Genomic DNA, 21,765 nt, shown 5'->3' with positions numbered 1-21,765 from the left:
AATAACATTCGAATCAAGACTTGCATCAAGACTAATAATCCTGCAAGCGTATTTTTCTAATTGCAGCATACGTGACGCATCGTATTTTAACCAATCACATCACACGCCCTAACATGAATATTTATCACTCTGTGGGGATGGAAGACACTTACATGTAGGTTCTCGTAGTGTTTTCTCTTTTATTGAACCTACAAATGTATCCCAACCAGCAAATATATTTCATGAAAATGGGCATGGGCTCGAACCACAGATCTTGCAATCCATAGTTCACTCCACTATCCACTAGGCCCATGTGGCAGCTCGATGAAAGCCGTTCTTTGAAATGCTTTAATGTACAATGCATGACTGAGTGATAGCAATGGTGTGACGCCATTGTTATTTTCTTAGGAATAAACATCGAACTAGCCGAATAATCATGATCCATTGACGATGTGTGCTGCAGATAAAAACACCGCTTCCTGCACTTTCATGACAATACAATTCCACGGCGTATCCACGACCATATTAGGAAAATCCACGAGCCAGTTCATAAAAAATGCAGAACAAAACTGTAAAACTTGTTTGGGGCTTTATCACATTCTTGATGAGGATATCATGGGACAACAAAATTTGAAACCAAAATGCTTGAATCAACAAAAATTTGTCGCATTTTGACGTGTCGGGTACAACAATCTGATTTCCGATGCTCAAATTATGATTCATAAATACCTCAGACAGTTTAGCCATTCCTATTGGTCGAGAGCCTGTCACGTGGCCGGTCTTAAACGGATGATAAAGACATGGCTAGACCCCTAAAAATCCAGTGCCTCTTACCGTTTCATTGGTTGAACGTTCACAATCCTCACGTAGGCATGCGCAACACTACCAGCGAGTCAGAATTTTATAGTTCTAAATTCAAAACGCCAGGTGCGTTCTGCGCGACATCGCTCAGAACATGCCACGCGCGCGTCAATCTCCACAAAAGGGCTGTTTACATCTTACTCGCCAGCTGAACACTCCATTATTATGCTTGAGGGATGTTTCAAAAAGCATGAAGTGAACTTGTTGAACAAATCGGTATTTTTTGAACGAATTATTTGATATTTTTTACCAAAAAGGTATTTATGAATGGGAATAAATATGTGCTCAGTCGGTATTTATCACTCTGTTTAAGACCACTTAGATTCTGGGTGCTGATAATTACCCTCGCCTCCGGCTCGGGTAATTATCAGCACCCAGACTCTAAGTGGTCTTAAACAGAGTGATAAAAACCTCCAGAGCACACATTTATTCCCTTAGTAAACACAGTTTAAAATGTAAAGTATTCTGTAAAAAAATCGCTGTGCTTCATTCTACAATGACGGTGTTAATTTATGAAATTGAGGCCTTTAATATGATGTACAACTTGACGTTGTAGATGCTGTGCTTTTGGAGATATACAAGTAAAAGCTTGGAGATCATGCAAATTAGACCAAAGTTTGTTGACTCGTATCTCAAAAACTAATGACCCAAATTACAAAGAAAACAAAACCAGTTCTGGGGGTTTCTCAACTAGGCCACTCATCACACCAAAATACCATTTCAACTTGAATCTGTGAGGGTCGGGTGACAAATTGTGTTGAAATTGACACAGAATGACCCATTTAGGTGTTTTGTGGATTTTTTTCACTGTGTTGACTTGCGTTTTCATGAAATAATACCATTTCCTGGTGTTTTTTTTCCTGATAAATTCTGGAAAACAGTACATGTGCTTTATCATAGTTTCCGGTAAGTAAATAGTTTCCGGTAGTTTTCCTGGTAAACTAGTGTTTTCTGGTGTTTTCTGAATGTGAGTGTTTTCCGGTGTTTTTGCAGTGGTTTTTCTGTGTTTTCCGATAGTTTTCAGATGTTGTCCAGTAATTTTGAGTTTTCAGATATTAAGTACTACTATTTCATGAATGAACCCAATTTCAGCTGTTAAAAAAAATATTCTATAGGGGGGCTATGTTGTTCTATTAGGCCAAAAAAAAAATATTCGGTCTCTGGTCAGACTAAAGTTCCGGAATTGACGCGGGGACGCGGCTTTTTTTTTTTGCTTTTTTTTCTTCAAGCTTGGATTGTACAGACAAGGTGGGTTACTATTTTGCTTTTTTGGTGTCCTCATGTACATTGGTGTCCTCCATAATTTGCCTTGGTGCTCTCGATCATTTGCCTTGGTGCAATTTCCCATTCCTTGGTGCTCTTTGGTAAAAAAAATTGAGGAGGTGCGGCAATAGAGGGCGCTGTTGGAGCTACCGCGGAACATTTTGGAAAAAAACAAGATCGACGCGCATGATTAAAATTGACGCGCGCGCTGACCAGAGACCGACTTATTTTTTTGGGGGGGCCTTAAACATGTTTTTTTTTCTACAGTATGTCCCCAAAAAAGTGTCAGTCTGACTGTTTTTAAAATAACTTCAAAACCATGACGTCAATTTTGAAATAGTTTGGTTGTGCAGATACTCCTAAGCCTTGGCCTCAACCCCTATGTATTTCATTAAATTTGAGTCACGCATCACTGCAAAATTGTCAATTGAGCACAACAACTTTTTTGACACTGTGACCAAGTTCCATGCTTGAATCAATTTCAGTAAACTGCTTAAAATCCTGCATGTTGAGAAAAAAAAAAGGCTGATGTGGTTTGGGATTGGAATCATTTGCCCTTGAGCATTAAACTGAGGTCTTGCCATGATGACCGATAGCCAGGCACATGATTCCAATCCCAACTGCAGTTCTTTTCACAACATGAAAGATTTTACACAGCTTTTACTGAAATTGAATAAGGCAAGGAACATGACCACAGGGTCCAAAAATGCTGTGATCAATTGACAACTGTGCAGTGATGCGTGACTGAAATTAAATGAAACTCTCAGAGGTTGAGGCCAAAGCTTAGGAGTATCTGTACAACCAAAATTTTTCAAAATTGACCACATGGTTTTGTAGTTATTTCAAAAATTGTCAGACGGACACTGTTTTTTGGAACGTACTGTGTAGTCTACTATGACATGTATGAGCTGTATAGTCTGCATTGTCTCAAGTGATTGTGACACAAAAATTCACAAACTTTTCGGGTGGGACTCGCATCCATGACTTCCTGCTGACTATAGCCTTGGTCAATGCTCTCGTCGTTATTCATCCCGTACGCGGTCAATCGTCGGCATATATCCTCACGCGCAATTCACATGCATGTAAAAATACAGCGCGAACAGCGACCTCACGCGGCCACTATTTTTATATGCAAATCAGTTGAGGACGATCTCGAGCCTTGGTTCAATCGTCCATGTGAGGTTTTGGGGGTGGTGCTCATTATGTTAATAGCCTTAGCTGACCATAAATGTCGTTTTCTTATTGGTCGATCGTTGCGTGGAAACTTGCATAGTGAAACGTGGCACCGTACATAATCCATACACGTACACGTTGTGTGTCTCTGCACACGGCACCAAAGCACAAAAACTGTGGTTCCTGTCACGTCCGCAAAAGGCGAATAGCTGCAAATAATTTGATGACGTCTGGATTTACCAAGGTGTGATTGGACACTCCACATATTAGCCCCGCCTACATTATCTGTATTCGCATACGAGGTCGTGCGCTAGAAATCCAGCGCAAAATAAAGAAAAACATAAGCTTTTGCCGACGATTGAACCAAGGCTCTCGATCGTCCCCAACTGTTTTGCATAAAAAATTATAGTGGCCGCATGAGGTCGCTGTTCGCGCTGTATTTTTACATGCATGTGCATAGCGCGTGAGGATATATGCCGATGATAGACCGCGTACGGGACGAATAACGACGAGAGCATTGACCAAGGCTATGCTGACTAGTGCAGACGACTTACCACTCAACCACCGAACTTGCCAGGGTCGGCTGGCTGGTTGGAATCTGATACACATGTAGCAGCGGGTACCACAACCAAACTGTTCATAAGAAACAGAATTACTCGGGTGGGACTCGAACCCACGACCTCCTGCTTAATACTAGAGCAAATTAGTAAGCAGGAGGTTATGTTTTGTGGTCGCTGTTGCAAGCTCAGTCCAGGCTAGGAGTTTAACTCACGTTTTTTGTGCGTAAGAACTTCCATCGGTTGCCTGGTACCTCGTCAAACTCCATGCCCACAACTCGCTTGCACAGGAACTGTGTGGGATCCATGGGTGACCTCAAGACAACCACATCACCCCTGACATAAGAAGGATAATATACAAATATAACAAGGTTTGAAGGTACATGTAGATAGTCAATGCACACCGTAAGCCTATTCCCCTTCCCCCATGGTATCTCCAATACTGAGGGGAGCTTACGTGTATTTCCACTACATGTATCCACCCAAAATACACAAAGTTATATTTGTTTAAAAATAATAATAATTACGGAAAATGATACCTTAACCCTAACTCCCCAGCCTAATTTACTAAGAACCAAACCCATTCTGGCAAATTCCAACACCAACATGGGAAACTGTACACGCACACTGTTGGACTTAGTTTCTGGAGGTATGCCAACCCCAGTGTAAAAGACCATCAGTTTAGGGGTACTGTACCTACCCCAACAGATTTAAACAAAACCTGCTGTTGAACTTTGATGGGTTGAGTTCGGTTAGGGTTAAGGAGATATCCAAATAGGCGTGTGCACAATTTTTTTTCTAACTTTAACCCTTACTCTCTGAGGGTAGTTTACTGCATGTCAGTTGGTTATGCCAATGCCCTCCAGCTGCAGTTTATTGGAGGATACTTCTATGTAGCAGTGAAGGCTCCAATTGGCAGGAGTTGGAGGCCCTGGAGGGTGCCTGATACTGACCAGCTGGGGGCACTCACTTTGTTATCAGAGGACTCTCATTGTTCTCTGTGACATGTATTGGAATGCCTGTCCAGTTACCCTTGAAATGACATGGCAGATATTGGAGGGCCATGCAAAAAACATAGGAGATTTTCTTGAGGCACATATTGGCATGCATTGGAGGGTCAAGTAGGGTAAGGGTTAATGACCCTTACCCCCACACATTTTGGTACATATTATGTTTTGGACCACTACCGGTACGTGTAGCCTATCTGTGACAGTAAAATGTTGCCTCTAACTAGGAGTTGTGACATTAGGGAGACATTGAAATGTCTCCCTAATGTCCGGTGTCTCCCTAAGGTATAACTTATGATGGAAAAATGTCTCCTTATTGGGTACAATAAACAGGAAAATAAAGCACACATATCCAACTGCATTGGTACCCTAGGCGCTACATCATTATTAACCCTAACCCACCTCACTTCTCCAAAATCCTCCTGGCGGTTTTGGAGGATTCTAGAGGATTGAGGATGAATGGTGATTGAATCAAATGAGGATTCTGGAGGATTGAGGATGAATGGTGATTGAAGCACATGAGGATTCTGGAGGATTGAGGATGAATGGTGAATGAAGCACAAGAGGATTTTGGAGAATTGAGGATGAATGCATTTTGAGGCAGGACTGTCTGATGATTTTGAAGGATTTGGCGTTGGTTATCCTTCATTTAAACACGAGTGCAAAGTTTTGGGATGAGGAGGATTTTGGAGGATTGAAGATGAATGAATTTTGAGGCAGGACTGTCTGACAATTTTGAAAAATTTAGGCGGAGTTGAAAAATTTTGGAGGATTTTGGAGGATTGAGGATGGTTATAAGCAACAGGGGCCTAGGGGGTTAGTTAACCCTGCTCACTGGGCCAATGAAACATTCCAAAGACAATCTCAACTCTCTGGGGAGTATACAAGTACAGCTCGATGCTGCCATTTCGGCGCAAAGCATCACAATAACCATCTCTGCCGTACCCATTTACAGGTACCCATTTACTCCTGGGTGGGGAGAAGCAATGCATGACAAAGTGTCTTGCCCAAGGGCACACACACTGTAACCCCAGGCTGGACTCGAACCCACAACCGGCAGAATTACCCACAAACCATGAATTCAATGTTCCAGACCACGAAGCCACGGCACTGCACAGGATATACATTTGTACCTCATACATATTCACCACAATGTCATTGCGTTACGCATCAGTTATCTCAGCAAATTGTTATTGTGCATGTGCAACAATCTTTACATGCAGCTAGGGCGATGTTCGCGCGTGCCCACTACCCCTTGCGCTAGTTCTACGATTGCTTTAACCCTTTCATTACCACATTGTTTATTGACTTGGCTCTCCCCAGGACCAAATTGTTTGCTCAGTCATGCGGAAATCACTAGAGCGTGAACAAAATGACCACAAGTTTTTCAGTTTTTCAACCCAGATTTTCACTGCCAAGGAGTGATTTAAATCATAGGTGTTGTGTGTAAAGTTTGTTCCTTGAACCTTACTCTTTTATCTGATGTAAAAATGAAGTCCATATGTGTAAACATAAGAAAGTTATGCCTGTTTGTTCATCTGGTTCCATTTATCAAACTGCAAGCCATTTCACCACATGACCGAATGGCACTCCATACCTCAATTTTTTTGTAATGGCAACACTACGAATAAACTACACCATTAGAACGATCCGAAAACACTCTTTCAGCTGGTATATGGTTGATGTATGGGCGGCCAAACATATCAACATGCCGCCTTTCTGAAAAGTAGTGAATATATCTGTGTTGAGTGTGGTTTGTGTGTGGTTTCCTGGTCGACTAAAGTCGCTCATGGGAACCAGCAGGGGGGTTCTTCTTGTCAACAAAACTCGCCCATGGTAAGGAAATGGTTAAAGCGCATGCGTAGTCAACTGCGCATGCGTAGTCAACTGCGCATGCATAGTCAACTGCGCATGCGCAGTCACCCTGTGATGAATCCTCGAGTGTATGCTTGACAAATAGCTAAACTAGCGGCTGACACCTGACGGTGAATGGACCACTAAGAATAAGGCTCTCACTCATGAATATGTATGAGGTACAATGTACAAATGTATACATGTATAATTATATAACCACAGATCCAATTTTGATTGGTGGAACTCACATCACGTGACATTCGTTATTGCTCCCATTCACGCCGGGCCTCAAAAAGCCCCATTTGCCCATGGTGAATGGGATTTACTCCTCAACAGTTAGGATCATCGTTGTTCCATGGCGCAGTATTTGTGTGCAAATGAATGCTGGTGTGCGCATTAGCTTTGCGCGTAGCACGTATTGCTCCCAAGAGCCAGTAGCTGCAGAGTTGGGTTCAAACATTTCGTAAAGGGGTCGTTTGGAAGAGAGAAATACATTTCTCACCAATTTGTATTAAAATAGAAGTTCATTTTAACTGCAAATCAAATGACACGGATCTATATATATGTCAGTTATACAAAACAAATATTGAGTGGCTTTAAATTGTGAAATGGGAGGAATATTATCACTCGGTAAAATCTGGACTTCAAGTCCAGATTTTGCCTTGCGGTATAGGCCTATTCCTCCCATTCCACTCTGAGCCACTCAATATTTGTATAACATCAACTAACAGGTATCAGCAGAGATCTGAATCTTGGATGCGCCACAACTTACTTGTCCACCCTGTTGAAGAATTTAGTACTGATGTGTTCAGTGAGGACTATGTCGTTATTTTCAATGGTTGGCTGCATTGAAGGACCTGTACACTGGAGAAAAGAAGAAGAAGAAAAGGGAGAATTATCATTGGTTACACCTGTAGTTCTGTAGAAATCCGGCTGAGCATTGAGCATTTACATGTACACGAACCCTAACGTACCGGTACCTGAATTCATCAAAATCCACACCCCTGTTTTGGAGTGTTTCGGCAGATTCAGGATACCTCCATATTGAACAAATTGGGGGATTATGATGGATTCAGGACAATAAGCCTAGCGGTATGGCAGGATTTTGATGGATTTAGGATACCTCCATATTGAGCAGTTGGGGGACTTTGATGGATTCTGGATTTCAACAGTTTAACTCCTTGGCTATATTACACTGGGGGGGGGGGGCTCTTCATGATATCAATATGTATACTCATGCTTACATTGCGCTTACACCAAAACAGGGGGGGGGGGGGGGCTGGACACCACATTACACTGGGGGGGGGGTTCTTTTTTAGTTTGTTTCTCCACTTTTCAGTGCTATTGAATACATTTTGGTTGTTGGGATGTTCGACAAATACATCGAAATCCACATTTTTTTTCTCAACACTGAAAAGTGGGGGGGGGGGGGATGATTCAATAGCCCATCCCCCTGGTCAAAAGGTGGGGGAGGGGAGAGAGATATATATACCCCCCCCCCCCCCAGGGATTTACGCCCCTGCATCAAATTAAAGCTTAATTATGACATCATCTTTCATTTTGTGTTCAATTATATGTAGGGTTAACTGACGACTTTTAGGAGAACATTCCATCCAAAGATGATCACGTCTAGCACGAGTAGTCCTGAAGCCCATCGCCATAAATGATGCCTATGCTCCATTGCAAAATAGCTCTTAGGCAATTATAGGGACCGATTTCAACCAAATTTCACCAAAATATGACTTCGCAGTCCTGTTCATGGCTTCCACCCTTTTGTTTGAAAGGGGCACTAGGTCCTGAAATCCCCGGAAATTTTATGTTTTGGATTGTTTACTTATCCTATTTCAAACATCTGGGTGAAAGGAAACCAACATACATGTAATGTCTTACCGTTCCCGAGAAAACGTTTTTCGTGTCGTTCTCAGTGTACGATATACACGTTGTGTGTCTCGGGAACAGCGTTGACCAATCACCATCAATGCAAAAAAAAGTGGTTTCTTCAACGTCCGCAAAAGGCGAACACTTTACAAATGAAATCACAACTAGCATCCAAACAGTTCGAATTTATGGGGTCGCAAAAGTGAGCCCCGAAATTTGTTCTCGCACCCGTAATACAGGAATAACACAAAAACGCCAAGTTTTGAAAGGATAGTTGTGTGGATGTTTATATCCTACTTTTAAATGTTATTTTCGATTATCATCATCTCGTTCAAAGTGCCTTTTGTAGTCCAATTGGGCTGTTCAGGGACCAAGTGTCCCTTTAAATTTTTTAAAAGCAAAAAAAATGTTGAGGGCATGCAAATCGTAATTTGGTTGGCATAAACAATTTTTGGGCCTTTTTACTGGCCTGAAACTTTAGGTCCTCTACTTTCACATGGCTACTGTAAATACCGCACTCATGTGGTAAGGCCAAAAAAAAAAAGTCTCCGGTTTCTGGTATGCGCGCGCGTCGCCGTAGCCATGCGCGTCGGCAAAATGAAAAAGTTTTTTTTTCAATGAAAGATGATGTCTCAAAACCGCCAAACTCACTGGTTTGACTGGAATTCTGCTGCTGCACAATTTTAACGTGTTTTTAGATTGGGTTATGGTCGAGAATAAGCTTTATGTGGCCTCTCTGGACTCCCATATATTTGCGCTAAGTTTAGTCGGGCACCATTTGCAGTCATCAGCCGACATTTGAAGCAAAAAACTCAGGTAAAAAAAAAGTGGTGCGTCGCCGCACCACTTTTTGGGCAAGCTCCATACCAGAAACCGGAGACTTTTTTTTTTTGGCCTTAGGTCCTCTACTTTCACATGGCTACTGTAAATACCGCCCTCATGTGTAATGCTCGTACGCATTACGATCATTTCTTCTCACCTTAGTGAAGTCCAAGGCATACTCGCTGATGCAGTGTGCCGTGCAGTACAGAATTGCGGAGTAGGCTCCAAATCGACCAATGAGATTTCCGCTTGATCGTAGAAACCTCAGGGCTATGCCGGCCATTAAAGTGGTTTACGTTTATCGACTATTGCCTTGATTTTCTTTTTTTCCTGTAGAAAATAAATCAATGAATCAAATAAAATTTAATTAAATCCAACAAAACATAATGAAATGAACTCGGACATCTGTTAATTACTGTACATTTCATCTTCATCATAACCACAAGATTTATCCCCAACTCCCTGGGCATTTTTGCTAGGATGTAGCCTCAATCCTGCAAAATCCTCGAATTGGCCTCGTGGAAAAATAGCATATAGCCTCAATCCTGCAAATTCCTCCGTTATTTTTTGAATATGGTCCGTGGAGGGGTGACCACTGCCTGAATCCTGCAAAATCCTCTGGCTATGACTGTCAATAGGCTGAGGCAGAGGCAGTGACATCTTGGAGCAGTGCAGAGGATTTCAAGTATAATCAAGGACTAAATTTATGCTTAGCTGAGCATAAACAACACAGGGTCCGGCCCAAGACTTTGACACAGTGTGTCCTCTGAAACCAGTAATGCACTTTTGCCATGTAACCTCAATCTTGCAAATTCCTCCAATTTGCAAAAAAGTATTTTGGAGGATTTGGGATGGTTAGGGGTAAAAAAAAATAATTAATTTAAATAGTATTTATTCATTTTTCTAACAATTGCACTTGAAACAAAAAACACACACAAAAAAACAGCCCCCTTCATTTTTTTTCAAAAAGGCAGTCCTGACGAGAAACTGTTTAATTTATTTTAATTGGACTTAGACAAAAACTAAATTCGCAAAAACAGGTCATTGCATCATACAATGTATGTATACTTCTTTTAGCCCCCAAAATGTGGCTCAAATACTGGACTTCCTCCGTATAGCGAGCCGTGCAGCGGTGATAGCAACATGTGCGGAAAGTTGTTTTCAGGAAATTGTTTTGTTTTTTTACTCACTTCACTTTGCAATATCTTTACTTTTCCTACATGATTGATAACCAGGTAAAAAAAACATGAATTTAGTTCCTGTAGATGTCTAGTGTCCACTCTAGTTATAGCAGAGAGTTCATCCAAAAAACCGATTGCAGTATTTTCCTCAGTGTCAAATGTAGTACATGACCTATGCCCTGGAGACAATGCTGTCATTTTGGGAGGAACTGCGTCTGAAAATTTCGTCTGAAAATAACAGGATTAGGCCCCCCCCCAAAAAAAATCGGTCTCTGGTCAGGCCAAAGTTCCGGAATTGACGCGGGGACGCGGCTTCTTTTTTTTTTTCAAGCTTGGATTGTACAGACAAGGTGGGTACTATTTTGCTTTTTTGGTGTCCTCATGTACATTGGTGTCCTCCATATTTGCCTTGGTGCCCTCGATCATTTGCCTTGGTGCAATTTCCCATTCCTTGGTGCTCTTTGGTAAAAAAAAAATGAGGAGGTGCGTCAATAGAGGGCGCTGTTGGAGCTACCGCAGAACATTTTGGAAAAAAAAAAGGTTGACGCGCATATTAAAATCGACGCGCGCGCTGACCAGAGACCGACTTATTGTTTTTATTGGCCTTAACCACGGACATCTACACAAACAGAATTCAATTTGTCCCGACAGTGAATACAAGTAGCACATGAAAACAAGCTCGAAATGATGTCGGAAGCTGCGAACAAATGCGTTGTGTTCATGCATGTGTGACATGATTGTGCCGTGTAATTTCTGCAAGTACAAACATCAGGTTTTTTTTATCCTATAGATACCGTAAGTGAGGCAATTTTCCAGGACTGCACAAATTGGTAGGCGGTTAGTAAAGACCCATTAAAGTGAACAACAGAGGGCCTGCCTGAGGGACGAGGTGATTTATTGCCATGCAAGGCTGTTGCTGACGTTTGTTACTAACTAACCAACGAACAAACACACAGAGAGACACGACCATTTGCTGAGCTGCTATTCGCAGTTTAAAACAGTACCAATTTCGATTTCCTCAAGTAACTTTTCCTACTTCTTAGCCTGATGTTAGTACTGCCGCTAGTGCCCAAATCCTCCAAAATGCTCTTCGCAAAATTTGAGGATTTTGCAGGATTGAGGCTATACATGTATGGCAAAAGTGTTTAGCTGATTTTGGAACGTGCACTGTGTCACGGTCTTGGGCCGGACCTTTGTTGTTCATACTCAGCCGTGCATAAATTTAGGTCTAGATTATGCTTGAAATCCCCTGCACTGCTCCAGGATGTCACTGGCCTCTGCCTCAACATATTGACAGTGCTTGCTGGAGGATTTTGCAGGATCGAGGCAGTGGTGGCCCCTCCAAGGGCCACATTCGAGACACAACAGAGCATTTTGCAGGATTGAGGCTGTATGCAATTCTTACATGGAGGCAGTTGGAGGATTTTGAAGGATTGAGGTTGCATCTTAGCAAAAATGTTAACCCTTGAAGAAATATAGTGTACCAAAGTGCCATATTCGGAAAGACACACCTGGAGTTCACTCGACACCCTGTGCAAAAACCATATGACTAGTAAGGCCAAAAAAAAAAAGTCTCCGGTTTCTGGTATGCGCGCGCGTCGCTGTAGCCATGCGCGTCGGCAAAATGAAAAAGTTTTTTTTCAATAAAAGATGATGTCTCAAAACCGCCAAATTCACTGGTTTGACTGGAATCCTGCTGCTGCACAATTTTAACGTGTTTTTAGATGGAGTTATGGTCGAGAATAAGCTTTATGTGGCCTCTCTGGACTCCCAATCCCATATAGGCCTTTTTGTACTAAGTTTAGTCGGGCACCATTTGCAGTCATCAGACGACATATGAAGCAAAAAAGTCAGGTAAAAAAAAAAAAAAAGCCGCGTCACCGCACCACTTTTTGGGCAAGCTCCATACCAGAAACCGGAGACTTTTTTTTTTTGGCCTAATGTGTATGAGACTGGTTTAAAAAAATCCCAAGTGTTTTCTCGGTAAGTGCTTCAATTATATATTTGCCCTGCTAAATTTGGCTTTCTTGGACATGTTATCGCGCGCTTGGAAAAAAATGTTGCAACCTGACCCCACTTCAGCGGTTGTGTATAAAGTCTATGGAGAGTCAAGAAAATTTTCAAAGTATTTCCTAACAAAATTGGAAAGGTTTTTACTTAGTCCCAGATTCATGTAATACTAATAATATCATTTTTGCAATGTCTGACCTTCACTGAGATGATGATCAAGAAAAAAGTGGTGTCACTGTCGATGTCACTGTCAGTGTCACTCACTATAAGTATAATAGTCAGGTTGCAACAATTTTACTGGAATTCTTCCCCACATTCAGAGAGTAATGATTAGCGCTTATACAACGGAAAGAGCCTTGTATGTAGCAGTACCACGGAGTCCAGTTATGCAGAAGGTTTCATAACTGCGTCAAATCATGGAGCTCTTAAGGGGAATATACAACATTTGCAAACATCGAAAAATAAAACTACCAAGTTTTTACGAAATACCTTACTAGGATGTTGGTAAATGACAGTCTCAAGCATCTTGTAAAATTATGGCACCTGGTGTGAAGTCATTTTCAAGAAAATGGTATTTTTGTATACATTTCCAACGGTGGTCGGCCGACCAGCGTTGGAAAAACCTAACTATTTTCAACTTCTGCTCCAAATTTACCATTTTTTCAGCCCAAATTTTGTTTGCTATTGGTTACATGTTCATGAACGGGTGCAGGCCAGCTAGACTGGTTCCCTAGCCTTACAATTTTCCATCATCTATAAATTGATCCATTTTATCTTCTGTGGAGTCAGGGAACCAGACTACTTGAACATTTTTGTTTTTCTTTGTTTTTCCAACCTTTTCGAACACAAAACTTCAAAAATGTCAGTGTAACAATATTTGATCTATTATACTAACCTCTCAAATAGTTCATTTCTGAAAATTACAGCAAAAGCCAATGATGTACATTCCCTTTAACACAGCTCCATGGTCAAATCAAATTTCTGTTTTGCACAACACGTGCACGTGTAGCCCAAGTATACACATGGAGGTATACCGCGCTCGCACAGCTCACACATTTCCAATCAACGTCTTCGATTTCAATGAAGTCAAAACCAATTAAAACAAATGACTGAATTTACTTAGTGCACACAAATGATGGTGTGAGGTCTATGTTCTCACATTTCTACATCACGTTACATAATTAAGGAAAAACATACATAATAATTTATGACAACAAATCATGACAATTTACAAACATTCAAAGGCCTTCGCTGTTCTACTTCTAGTTGAATTTTCGCACACATCCATGAAGTCTTCCATTTTCCAAGATGCAATTCGCAAGGACGCCCTCTCGTGAGACAAAATACTTCACCTTAAAGGAAAGAAATTAGGTAGATTTATGATATGATGCGGCTTGCTCTTATGATTTATTAGACACACAGACATGCACATTTTATCCGGGAAACAAATGTGCATGAAATAATGTTTAAAATAACTCCATGAGTGGACAAACATGTAATATATACGGAAAAGTGCTCATCCCTAACATTCCTTAATACCCCAGTTTTAATAAGGGAATAAATATCATCATGTGATTGGCGTACCCCTGAACAAGCACATAACGAGGTTACTGCGCCGCACCGTGAAGAAGTTAGGGGCGCCAGTAGACGGTGGGGAAATGGGCCCAAAACCCTTCATATAAGGTTCTTATAGTCTCCTTCTTGGCAGAAGTCCAAAGCCTTTTTTTTTTTTTTTTAAATCTATTAAAGTATATAAAAGGCCCCAAAACATTTTGTTCACCTAATACCTACCCCTTCGTTTCTTTTCAGGGGTCAACTAAGGTCAAACCGGGTCACACGCAGGGGTCCAAATTGAAAACTTTCCCAATATTATCCTTTTTGGAGGAGGAGAATACTTTACTCGGAGTAAAACTTTTCAAATGTGGCTTTCAATAATAAGCCTGACAATTATAAGTTGCGTTGATCCTGAAGTCAATTACACTCCTAGAAGTTTCCTATTGAATGCACTGGCGGATTCGATTTTCATTTTTTTTTTGGAGGGGGTGGGTATGGACGGAGGGGAGAGGGGGAGAGGGAGGTGTTTGTTGTGCATACAGCGTGTGTCAATAAAAACGCAGGATTAGAAACAAAAATATTAAGAATATAAACCACCCCTATTCATCATAATGTTAACCCTCTTTTCAAAGTACCTTTCCCTCTCTTCACTATGCTTTTCATCCCATCTCATTTGGACAATCCTGTCCAGAGATAGAGTACATTGAAGAAGGGTTATAAATACCAAGCTGGTCTGATTTGTGAAATCACACATACCTAATGAAAGGTTTGAATTCAGTACAGGTGAAAGTATTTTGTGGATCACAAAGAAGGACATGTGTGGCAGGATTAGGCTTACATAATCCTTTAGTCCACAATCAATGTTATTAGTCAATAATTCATGATGCTTTGAAACAATGATAGTCCAGTTATTAAATTTAAGTGATACTTATCATCAGTTGTTTCAAAGAAAGTTTTGTTCTGGTTTAATTGTCTTCAATGCATACCTGCATTGCACATAACTGGTCGTTGTGTTAAGGTCATTGAATCAGACCAACCCGCTTCAGAAGAGCTTCACAAAACTTGTCATAACTTTTGAACCAAAAGTCCAAATTCCACCAAACAAAAATCTTGTCAAAGATGAAATTATGGACAATCAAATCCTTATCAAATTAGGCACACCAGTAGCATAATTTTCTCAGAAAAAAAAATCGCTTTGAATCCTGCGTTTTTATTGACACACGCTGTATTTCGAAAGCATTGGGGATATGGAGTCACGGCATTGACGCTAAGATCAGTGGACAGTGGCGTGACCAGGGCCAGGGAGCGAGCTAGGGGATCGTGGAGAGGGCAGATAGACCATTATCATGTTGCGGCCATTTGGATTTTCCCCATTCAAATCAACGTAACCAAAGCGAGGCTGGAAGGAAAAATAGTCTGGTTCCTTTTTGCACAAAAACATTATCATTCAGTTTTGCGGATGGTACTTGGAACATGTCTGAAATGGTAGCAGCATGAACAAGGTCTATGGGATGGACATTTTAATGGCGGGAGGCTGATAGAAAGAAAATCGGCCACGGTGAAAGTGGGTTAAAAACGGGACGAAAGTTAGTTTTGCAACGGGCAAATAAAACCATGGCCCCGCACACTCTAAAAAAGCATTAGTCATAGTAGAAACCAGTCACATTTGACTAGCCATTCAGGGTCAGATCAGCTGGGTGCAACTGAAAATCAGTCAATCTGACTAGATTTTTCCAGTCAGTATTATTGACTTTGGAAAAGTAGTTTTGCAAATAACTGAAATTGGAGTCCAACCCAACTACTTTTCTAGTCATATTATGAAACTTTGCAATGTTTAACTAAATTCCTAGTCAATTTCCAATAACTGGGAAAACCAGTCAATATTTTGACTAAGTTGTTTTTAGAGTGCATTGGGAAAGGAGATGGGTAAACCGTAAGATCGATCAAAATTTTTTTTTACTCCTCCAGTTTAGATCTGCATTGCTCATGCTCTTCAATATTTTGAGATTCTGACGCCTTCTTAAATATTCAAAGATGGATACGCCACTGGAGGAGAGCACAATAACTCAAATTCATTTGGCCTTTTTTTTTGTTGGTGGTGGGGGACGGGGAGGGGAGGGGGCGTGCGTTCCCCCAAGTATCCAACATGAATAGCATCTGATAACGGCGTAGGTCATGTCTTAGAGGGAGAATGGGAAAAAAAGTTCTGGGTGTTGTCCCTTCAAAATACAGATTTCTTCAACATAGTGCGGGCATCATAAACTTCAATTCATGTCGTGAATTTTAAGGACAACACAACGAAGAAAAACAAAACTCTTTGAAATATCATCATTCTGTACGTTGATGAATGATAGGGGCTTATACAGTCCTGTACACTGTTGAAATTCTTAAACAAATATTACTTAAAACAACTGGACTCAATGTGCTTAATTATTATTCATAAATACCTAAGACAGTTTACGCATTCCTATTGGTCGAGAGCCCGTCACGTGGCCGGTCTTAAACGGATGATAAAGACATGGCTAGCTGGTCTTAAACACTTTTCCAGTGTCACAACAAAATGTGGACTCCTAAAAATCCAGTGCCTCTTATCGTTTCATTGGTTGAACGTTCACAATCCTCACGTAGGCATGCGCAACACTACCAGGGAGTCAGAATTTTAAAGTTCTAAATTCAAAACGCAACGCGCCAGTGCGTTCTGACGCGCGCGTCAATCTCCATAAAAGGGTTGTTTACATCTTACTCGCCAGCTGAACACTCCATTATTTTGCAAGAGGGATGTTTCAAAAAGCATAAAGTGAATTTGTTGAACAAAATCGGGATGTTTTGAACGAATTATATGATTTTTTCTTAGCGAAAAGGTATTTATGAATGGGAATAAATATGTGCTCCGTCGGTATTTATCACTCTGTTTAAGACCACTTAGAGTCTGGGTGTTGATAATTACCCTCGCCTCCGGCTCGGGTAATTATCAGCACCCAGACTCTAAGTGGTCTTAAACAGAGTGATACAAACCTCCGAAGCACACATTTATTCCCTTAGCAACGCGCACCAGCATTTTAAAACGATAACTAAATACAAAACTGGATCAAACTTCGAAACATCGAATATCCAGCTTGATAACCCATTTCGAATTTTGTTGGGGAAATAACTAATACAGGTCAAACATTAAAAAAAAATACTTTTACGGACATAAAAATACACTTTTGCATTGTAAGCCAACGGAAATAAAGGTGCGCGTACTTGAAACTGTTGCCCCACGCGCTAAACAAACTGGCGCCGCCCCATTCGCCGCCCAGAATGCGCGTCTGTCGGACTGTACGCGCTGTCGATACCGGTTCGTTAGTAAAAACGTCATACACGCGCGTACACCACTGATTACTAGCGCCCATTGGCTGCAAACGCTCGAGCTGCGTTAACTTCCGGTTCCAATCATGCAGAAAGTGCTGGAGGTGACGTCACACTAACGAACCGGTATGTGCCTCGTACTGCTGCACTTTGGAACTCCTTATCTGAATCCTGTTTTCCACCAACTAATAATCTATCCCTGTTCAAAGAAAAAATGAATAGATATTTCTCCTCTCTCTCTTTACCTTTTTTTCTGTACTTCCCTTTGTAGCCCGCACTTTGAGTGGCCCTCTGGCCTTAAAGCTATAGTCCATCCTTTGTAATTAGCGCATTTTGTTCGTTTGAAGCAACAAAATCTAATGAAGGATACTGAACAACTTACTTGATGAAGTTTCAGCTCAGCTTCAGCTTCATATTCCGAGAAAAACAGCATTCTAGGATCTCAATTTCAAATCAAAAGTTGCTAAATCATGTTTCGAATTGTTTTGAATTGCAGCTTTACGCGATGTTGCGCACTGATCCAACGAATTATAGCAACCGAGGGCGCCTGTGCGTCGTTCCAATGCTTGTGCGCGCTGCGCCGAATAACAAAACGACCAACTAATTTAAATTTTCCTACGGTGCTTCTTAAGAAGCACCGTTGGAAATGCCTTCTTTCGTTGATTTCTTCAAAATGAGAGCTTGCCAGAAAGGATAATTTCACAGGGAGTTTAGTCCCCTCACTATCTTTCAACCAGTATGTTTTTCAACAATAATTACGCCGGTTACTTTTTTGGATAGCTGCAAATGATGGACTATAGCTTTAAGTTATGAGGCGATTAACATTAAAAAAAAAAATACAAATGCAACAATGTGTGAAAAGACGATCACTTAATTCTTCATAAAATATCATGCGGAGGAATACAATGACAGTAATTTGTGCACAAATCGCCTGGTTGGTTTGTAATATCGAAAAGGTTATTTTTTAAGGGCCTTTGATGACTTTATGCATCACATTAAATAATGAAAGTTATGCATCGAGTGAAAATAATAAAGGTTTAAGTATTCAACAGTACTTTCTATAGTCTTTGAAGCACTGAGCGTTGTGTGTCAGAAAGAAAAGACCGATTTCAAATATTGTACCTCGGTTGCTGCTTTAAGTTATTTTACTTCCGGTATCCCTGGAATGACCTCATGACCCACGTGCGCGTGTACGATCGATCGATGCTAGCTAGCGGTGCGCCGGTTGCTCTTGTACACATTTCCGAGAATTCAGGTTCTTTGTAACGCTAAAAATAGCCAGAATGTCAGCCAATAATTCATGTAAATGGTGTTCCAAGATCAGGGGAAGTGATCGGGTAGGTAGTAGGCGGAACTTTCATAGGAAAAGATCGGCACGATCTGCCGTCATCAACGATCAGATAAACAAATGGGTGATGCTCAGTGGCGGTGGATTTTTGTATCTTTTGTCACCGCGTCACGGTCGGACAGTACCGTGGGAGGTTTGAGCTATTTTCTCGGGGAGCGTTGAGCGGTACGCACGGTGGGTGACAAGATCGCGGGCATTTGCAAGAATAAAAGTGAAAAGGTTGGTGGGTTACATATTTTTGTTACTGTGATCTTTGAATGTTTTTACCCTCGATTTTTTTCAAGATGCGCACATTTTGTTTGTAAACTACTTACAATTATTGAAAAAAAAAGGTTTTTTTTTCAAAATTTGTGTAAGAACGGCTTAAATACAAACATGACAAACAAATGTATTGAATGTGTTTAAATTAAAATTAAAATTCCATTCTAATTGTAATTTGTAGCATCTTTTAATTTAAAGTTTATCAATTAATCGTAATTTAATACTGACACAACAGGTTGTTTGTGGAAATTTGGTATTTGAAGTAGGCCTATGACTGTGATGATGTTTGTTTTGCACATTTTAACTAAGCCGAAAATCTAACAATGTATATTTTGTTCTTGTGGGGTTTATGGCATGTCATTGTGTGCGTTTTCATTGATTTCATGCAATTGCAAAGAAGGATCGGTTGTTGGCGAGGACACGGGTTATAAAGTAGGCGTATTCGGTTTTATCCCCTCTTTTTTTCAAAGGATAGTTGGGGGAGGGGTGGGGTATTTCCCCTCCTCCCCCTTTTGTATGTTTTCAGTGAACCTTATTGTTTCTCGGCAAAATAGCATTTGAGAGGATCATTATTTCAAAATTCAAATTCAGTTGTAATATAATTTCTCTGAGACCTAAAAGGGAATATACAAAATTTTTACGAAATACCTTACTAGGATTTTGGTACGGACAGTCTAAAGCATCCTGTAAAATTACGCCACCTGCTGTGAAGTCATTTTCAAGAAAAGTGGTATTTTGTATAAATTTCCAACGGTGGTCGGCCGACCACCGTTGGAAAAACCTAACTATTTTTCAACTAATGTTCCAAAATTACTATTTTTTTTCAGTCCAAATTTTGTTTGCTATTGGTTACATGTTCATGAACAGGTGCAGGCCAGCTAGGTTGGTTTCCTTACCTTACAATCTGGCATCTATAAATTGATTCATTTCATTTTAGTGGAGTCAGAGAACCAGACTACTTCAACATATATTGTTTTTCTTGGTTTTCCAGCATTTTCGAACACAAACCTTTAAACTTGTCAGTGTAACAATATTTGATCTAAAACTAACTCCTCATATAGGCCTAGTTCATTTCTGAAATTTACAGCAAAACCCAATGATGTACATTCCCTTTAACAAGTTCAACTGCTCTTCAAGTAGGAGCCACACCCCCTACTTCCGTATGGTACAGTCCTGAGTCTTTTGAATTCCGCTTCCCCCTCCTGAGGTAATGGAAGAGTCTTAGCAGGTGCTCACACAGGGGAATCCCCCTCTGTGTTCCCAGTTATGTTTATTTGTTCTGTCCATAATCACCCTTATTAAATAATGACAAAAGGTATACACAGGTGTATAAGCTGAATGGACTGTATACAGCCAGTGGGAGAAAAGCCATTCTAAAAAGTGTAAAAAAAAAAAAAATGGCAGAAATTTACTGTTCCCTTGCCAAGTTTTAATATCAAATTTGATACAATGAAAATACAGTTTCTGATACGGAGCTCAAATTTTTATGAATTTTGATCCTTCCATTTGCATGAAAAAAAGTAGTCTTTTTTTGTGATTTTAATTGGGCCAGTTCACTGAGCTTTTCAATTGTTTATAAAGTTTTCTATAACAGCTCTTGATCAGCATCATTTTCAAATGATATAAAAAGTCCTCTCAATTTCTGATAATAGGTCTCTCTCAAAATGACGTCATTTCCATGCAGACCAGCCACGTGCATCGGCATTTTGAGCGTCAACTTGCATATAACGCGCATCGGCTGCGTGGTATTTTGAACACATTTCGAGCGACAAGCGCATGAGTTTGGAACATTCTCAACACTGCGCAATGCGTGCTTGGTTGCGTAAAATACGCAGTTGGGCAATTCCATCGTCACTCACGTTACATTTACATGCCATGAGGCTACTTTGACCTCTCACTGCCTCAAAAGTATTTGATCAAGCTGAATCAAACCAGCCATACAACAACCTTGGGGTAAGGGGTAACTCAAAAATGGAAAGAACATTTCAATCCATTCATTCAGTTTTTGAAAACATGTGTTTTGTTGGTCGTCACTCACGTTACCAAAAAAAAAGACACGGAAAATCGTCCTGCAATTTCGGTGTTAAAGGGAAATTACAACATTTGCAAACATCGAAAAATAAAACTACCAAGTTTTTATGAAATACCTTACTACATGTAGGATGTTGGTAAATGACAGTCTAAAGCATCCTGTTAAATTATGGCACCTGGTGTGAAGTAATTTTCAAGAAAATGGTATTTTTTTGTACATTTCCAACGATGGTCTGCCGACCACCGTTGGAAAAACCTAACTATTTTTCACTACTGCTCCAACTTTACAATTTTTTTCAGTCCTAATTGTGTTTGCTATTGGTTGCATGTTCTTAAACGGGTGCAGGCCAGCTGGACTGGTTCCCTTACCTTACAATTTTCCGACATCTATAAACAATTTTGTTTTTCTTGGTTTTTCAAGCATTTTTGAACACAAGACTTCAAACATGTCAGTTTAAACAATATTTGATCTATTATACTAACCCCTCAAATAGTTCATTTCTGAAAATTACAGCAAAAGCCAATGATGTACATTCCCTTTAAAGTCTCCTCAAACTGTAGTCTGCAACAATTGCATTATTTCACCTTTCATTCAACCGATAGAGCAAACCCATTTGAATCAAATAAGTGTGTATTTT

General features: G+C 40.5%; 2 protein-coding genes across 4 annotated transcripts in view; one reads left to right on the top strand and one right to left on the bottom strand.

Annotated features, from left to right (window-relative positions):
- Positions 1-13,892, bottom strand: part of LOC119738249 (mitochondrial inner membrane protease subunit 1-like) — a 35,708-nt gene extending 21,816 nt beyond the window's left edge. For 2 of the 3 annotated variants that reach the window (XR_005272447.1, XM_038213175.1), the window contains exons 1-4: positions 13,705-13,858; positions 9,552-9,724; positions 7,467-7,558; positions 4,049-4,169 (exon numbers count right to left, since the gene is read on the bottom strand). Coding sequence is in view for 2 of the 3 variants with exons in the window: in XM_038213175.1 (XP_038069103.1) it covers positions 4,049-4,169; positions 7,467-7,558; positions 9,552-9,677 (339 nt within the window). In the remaining variant the exon portion in view is untranslated. Of the gene's footprint in view, positions 1-4,048; positions 4,170-7,466; positions 7,559-9,551; positions 9,725-13,704 lie in introns of all 3 variants that reach the window. The other variant, XM_038213095.1, reaches the window with a different exon arrangement.
- A 4,796-nt stretch (positions 13,893-18,688) lies between these two features.
- The window catches only part of LOC119738174, a 30,871-nt gene continuing 27,794 nt past the window's right edge, over positions 18,689-21,765 (top strand). The window contains exon 1 of the mRNA XM_038212963.1: positions 18,689-19,054. The gene's annotated coding sequence lies outside the window, so the exon portion shown is untranslated. The remainder of the gene's footprint in view (positions 19,055-21,765) is intronic.

This window comes from Patiria miniata, unplaced genomic scaffold (genome assembly GCF_015706575.1).
Source record: "Patiria miniata isolate m_02_andy unplaced genomic scaffold, ASM1570657v1 HiC_scaffold_1, whole genome shotgun sequence".
Lineage (NCBI taxonomy): Eukaryota > Metazoa > Echinodermata > Asteroidea > Valvatida > Asterinidae > Patiria > Patiria miniata.
This window is presented reverse-complemented; position numbering and strand designations above follow the sequence as displayed.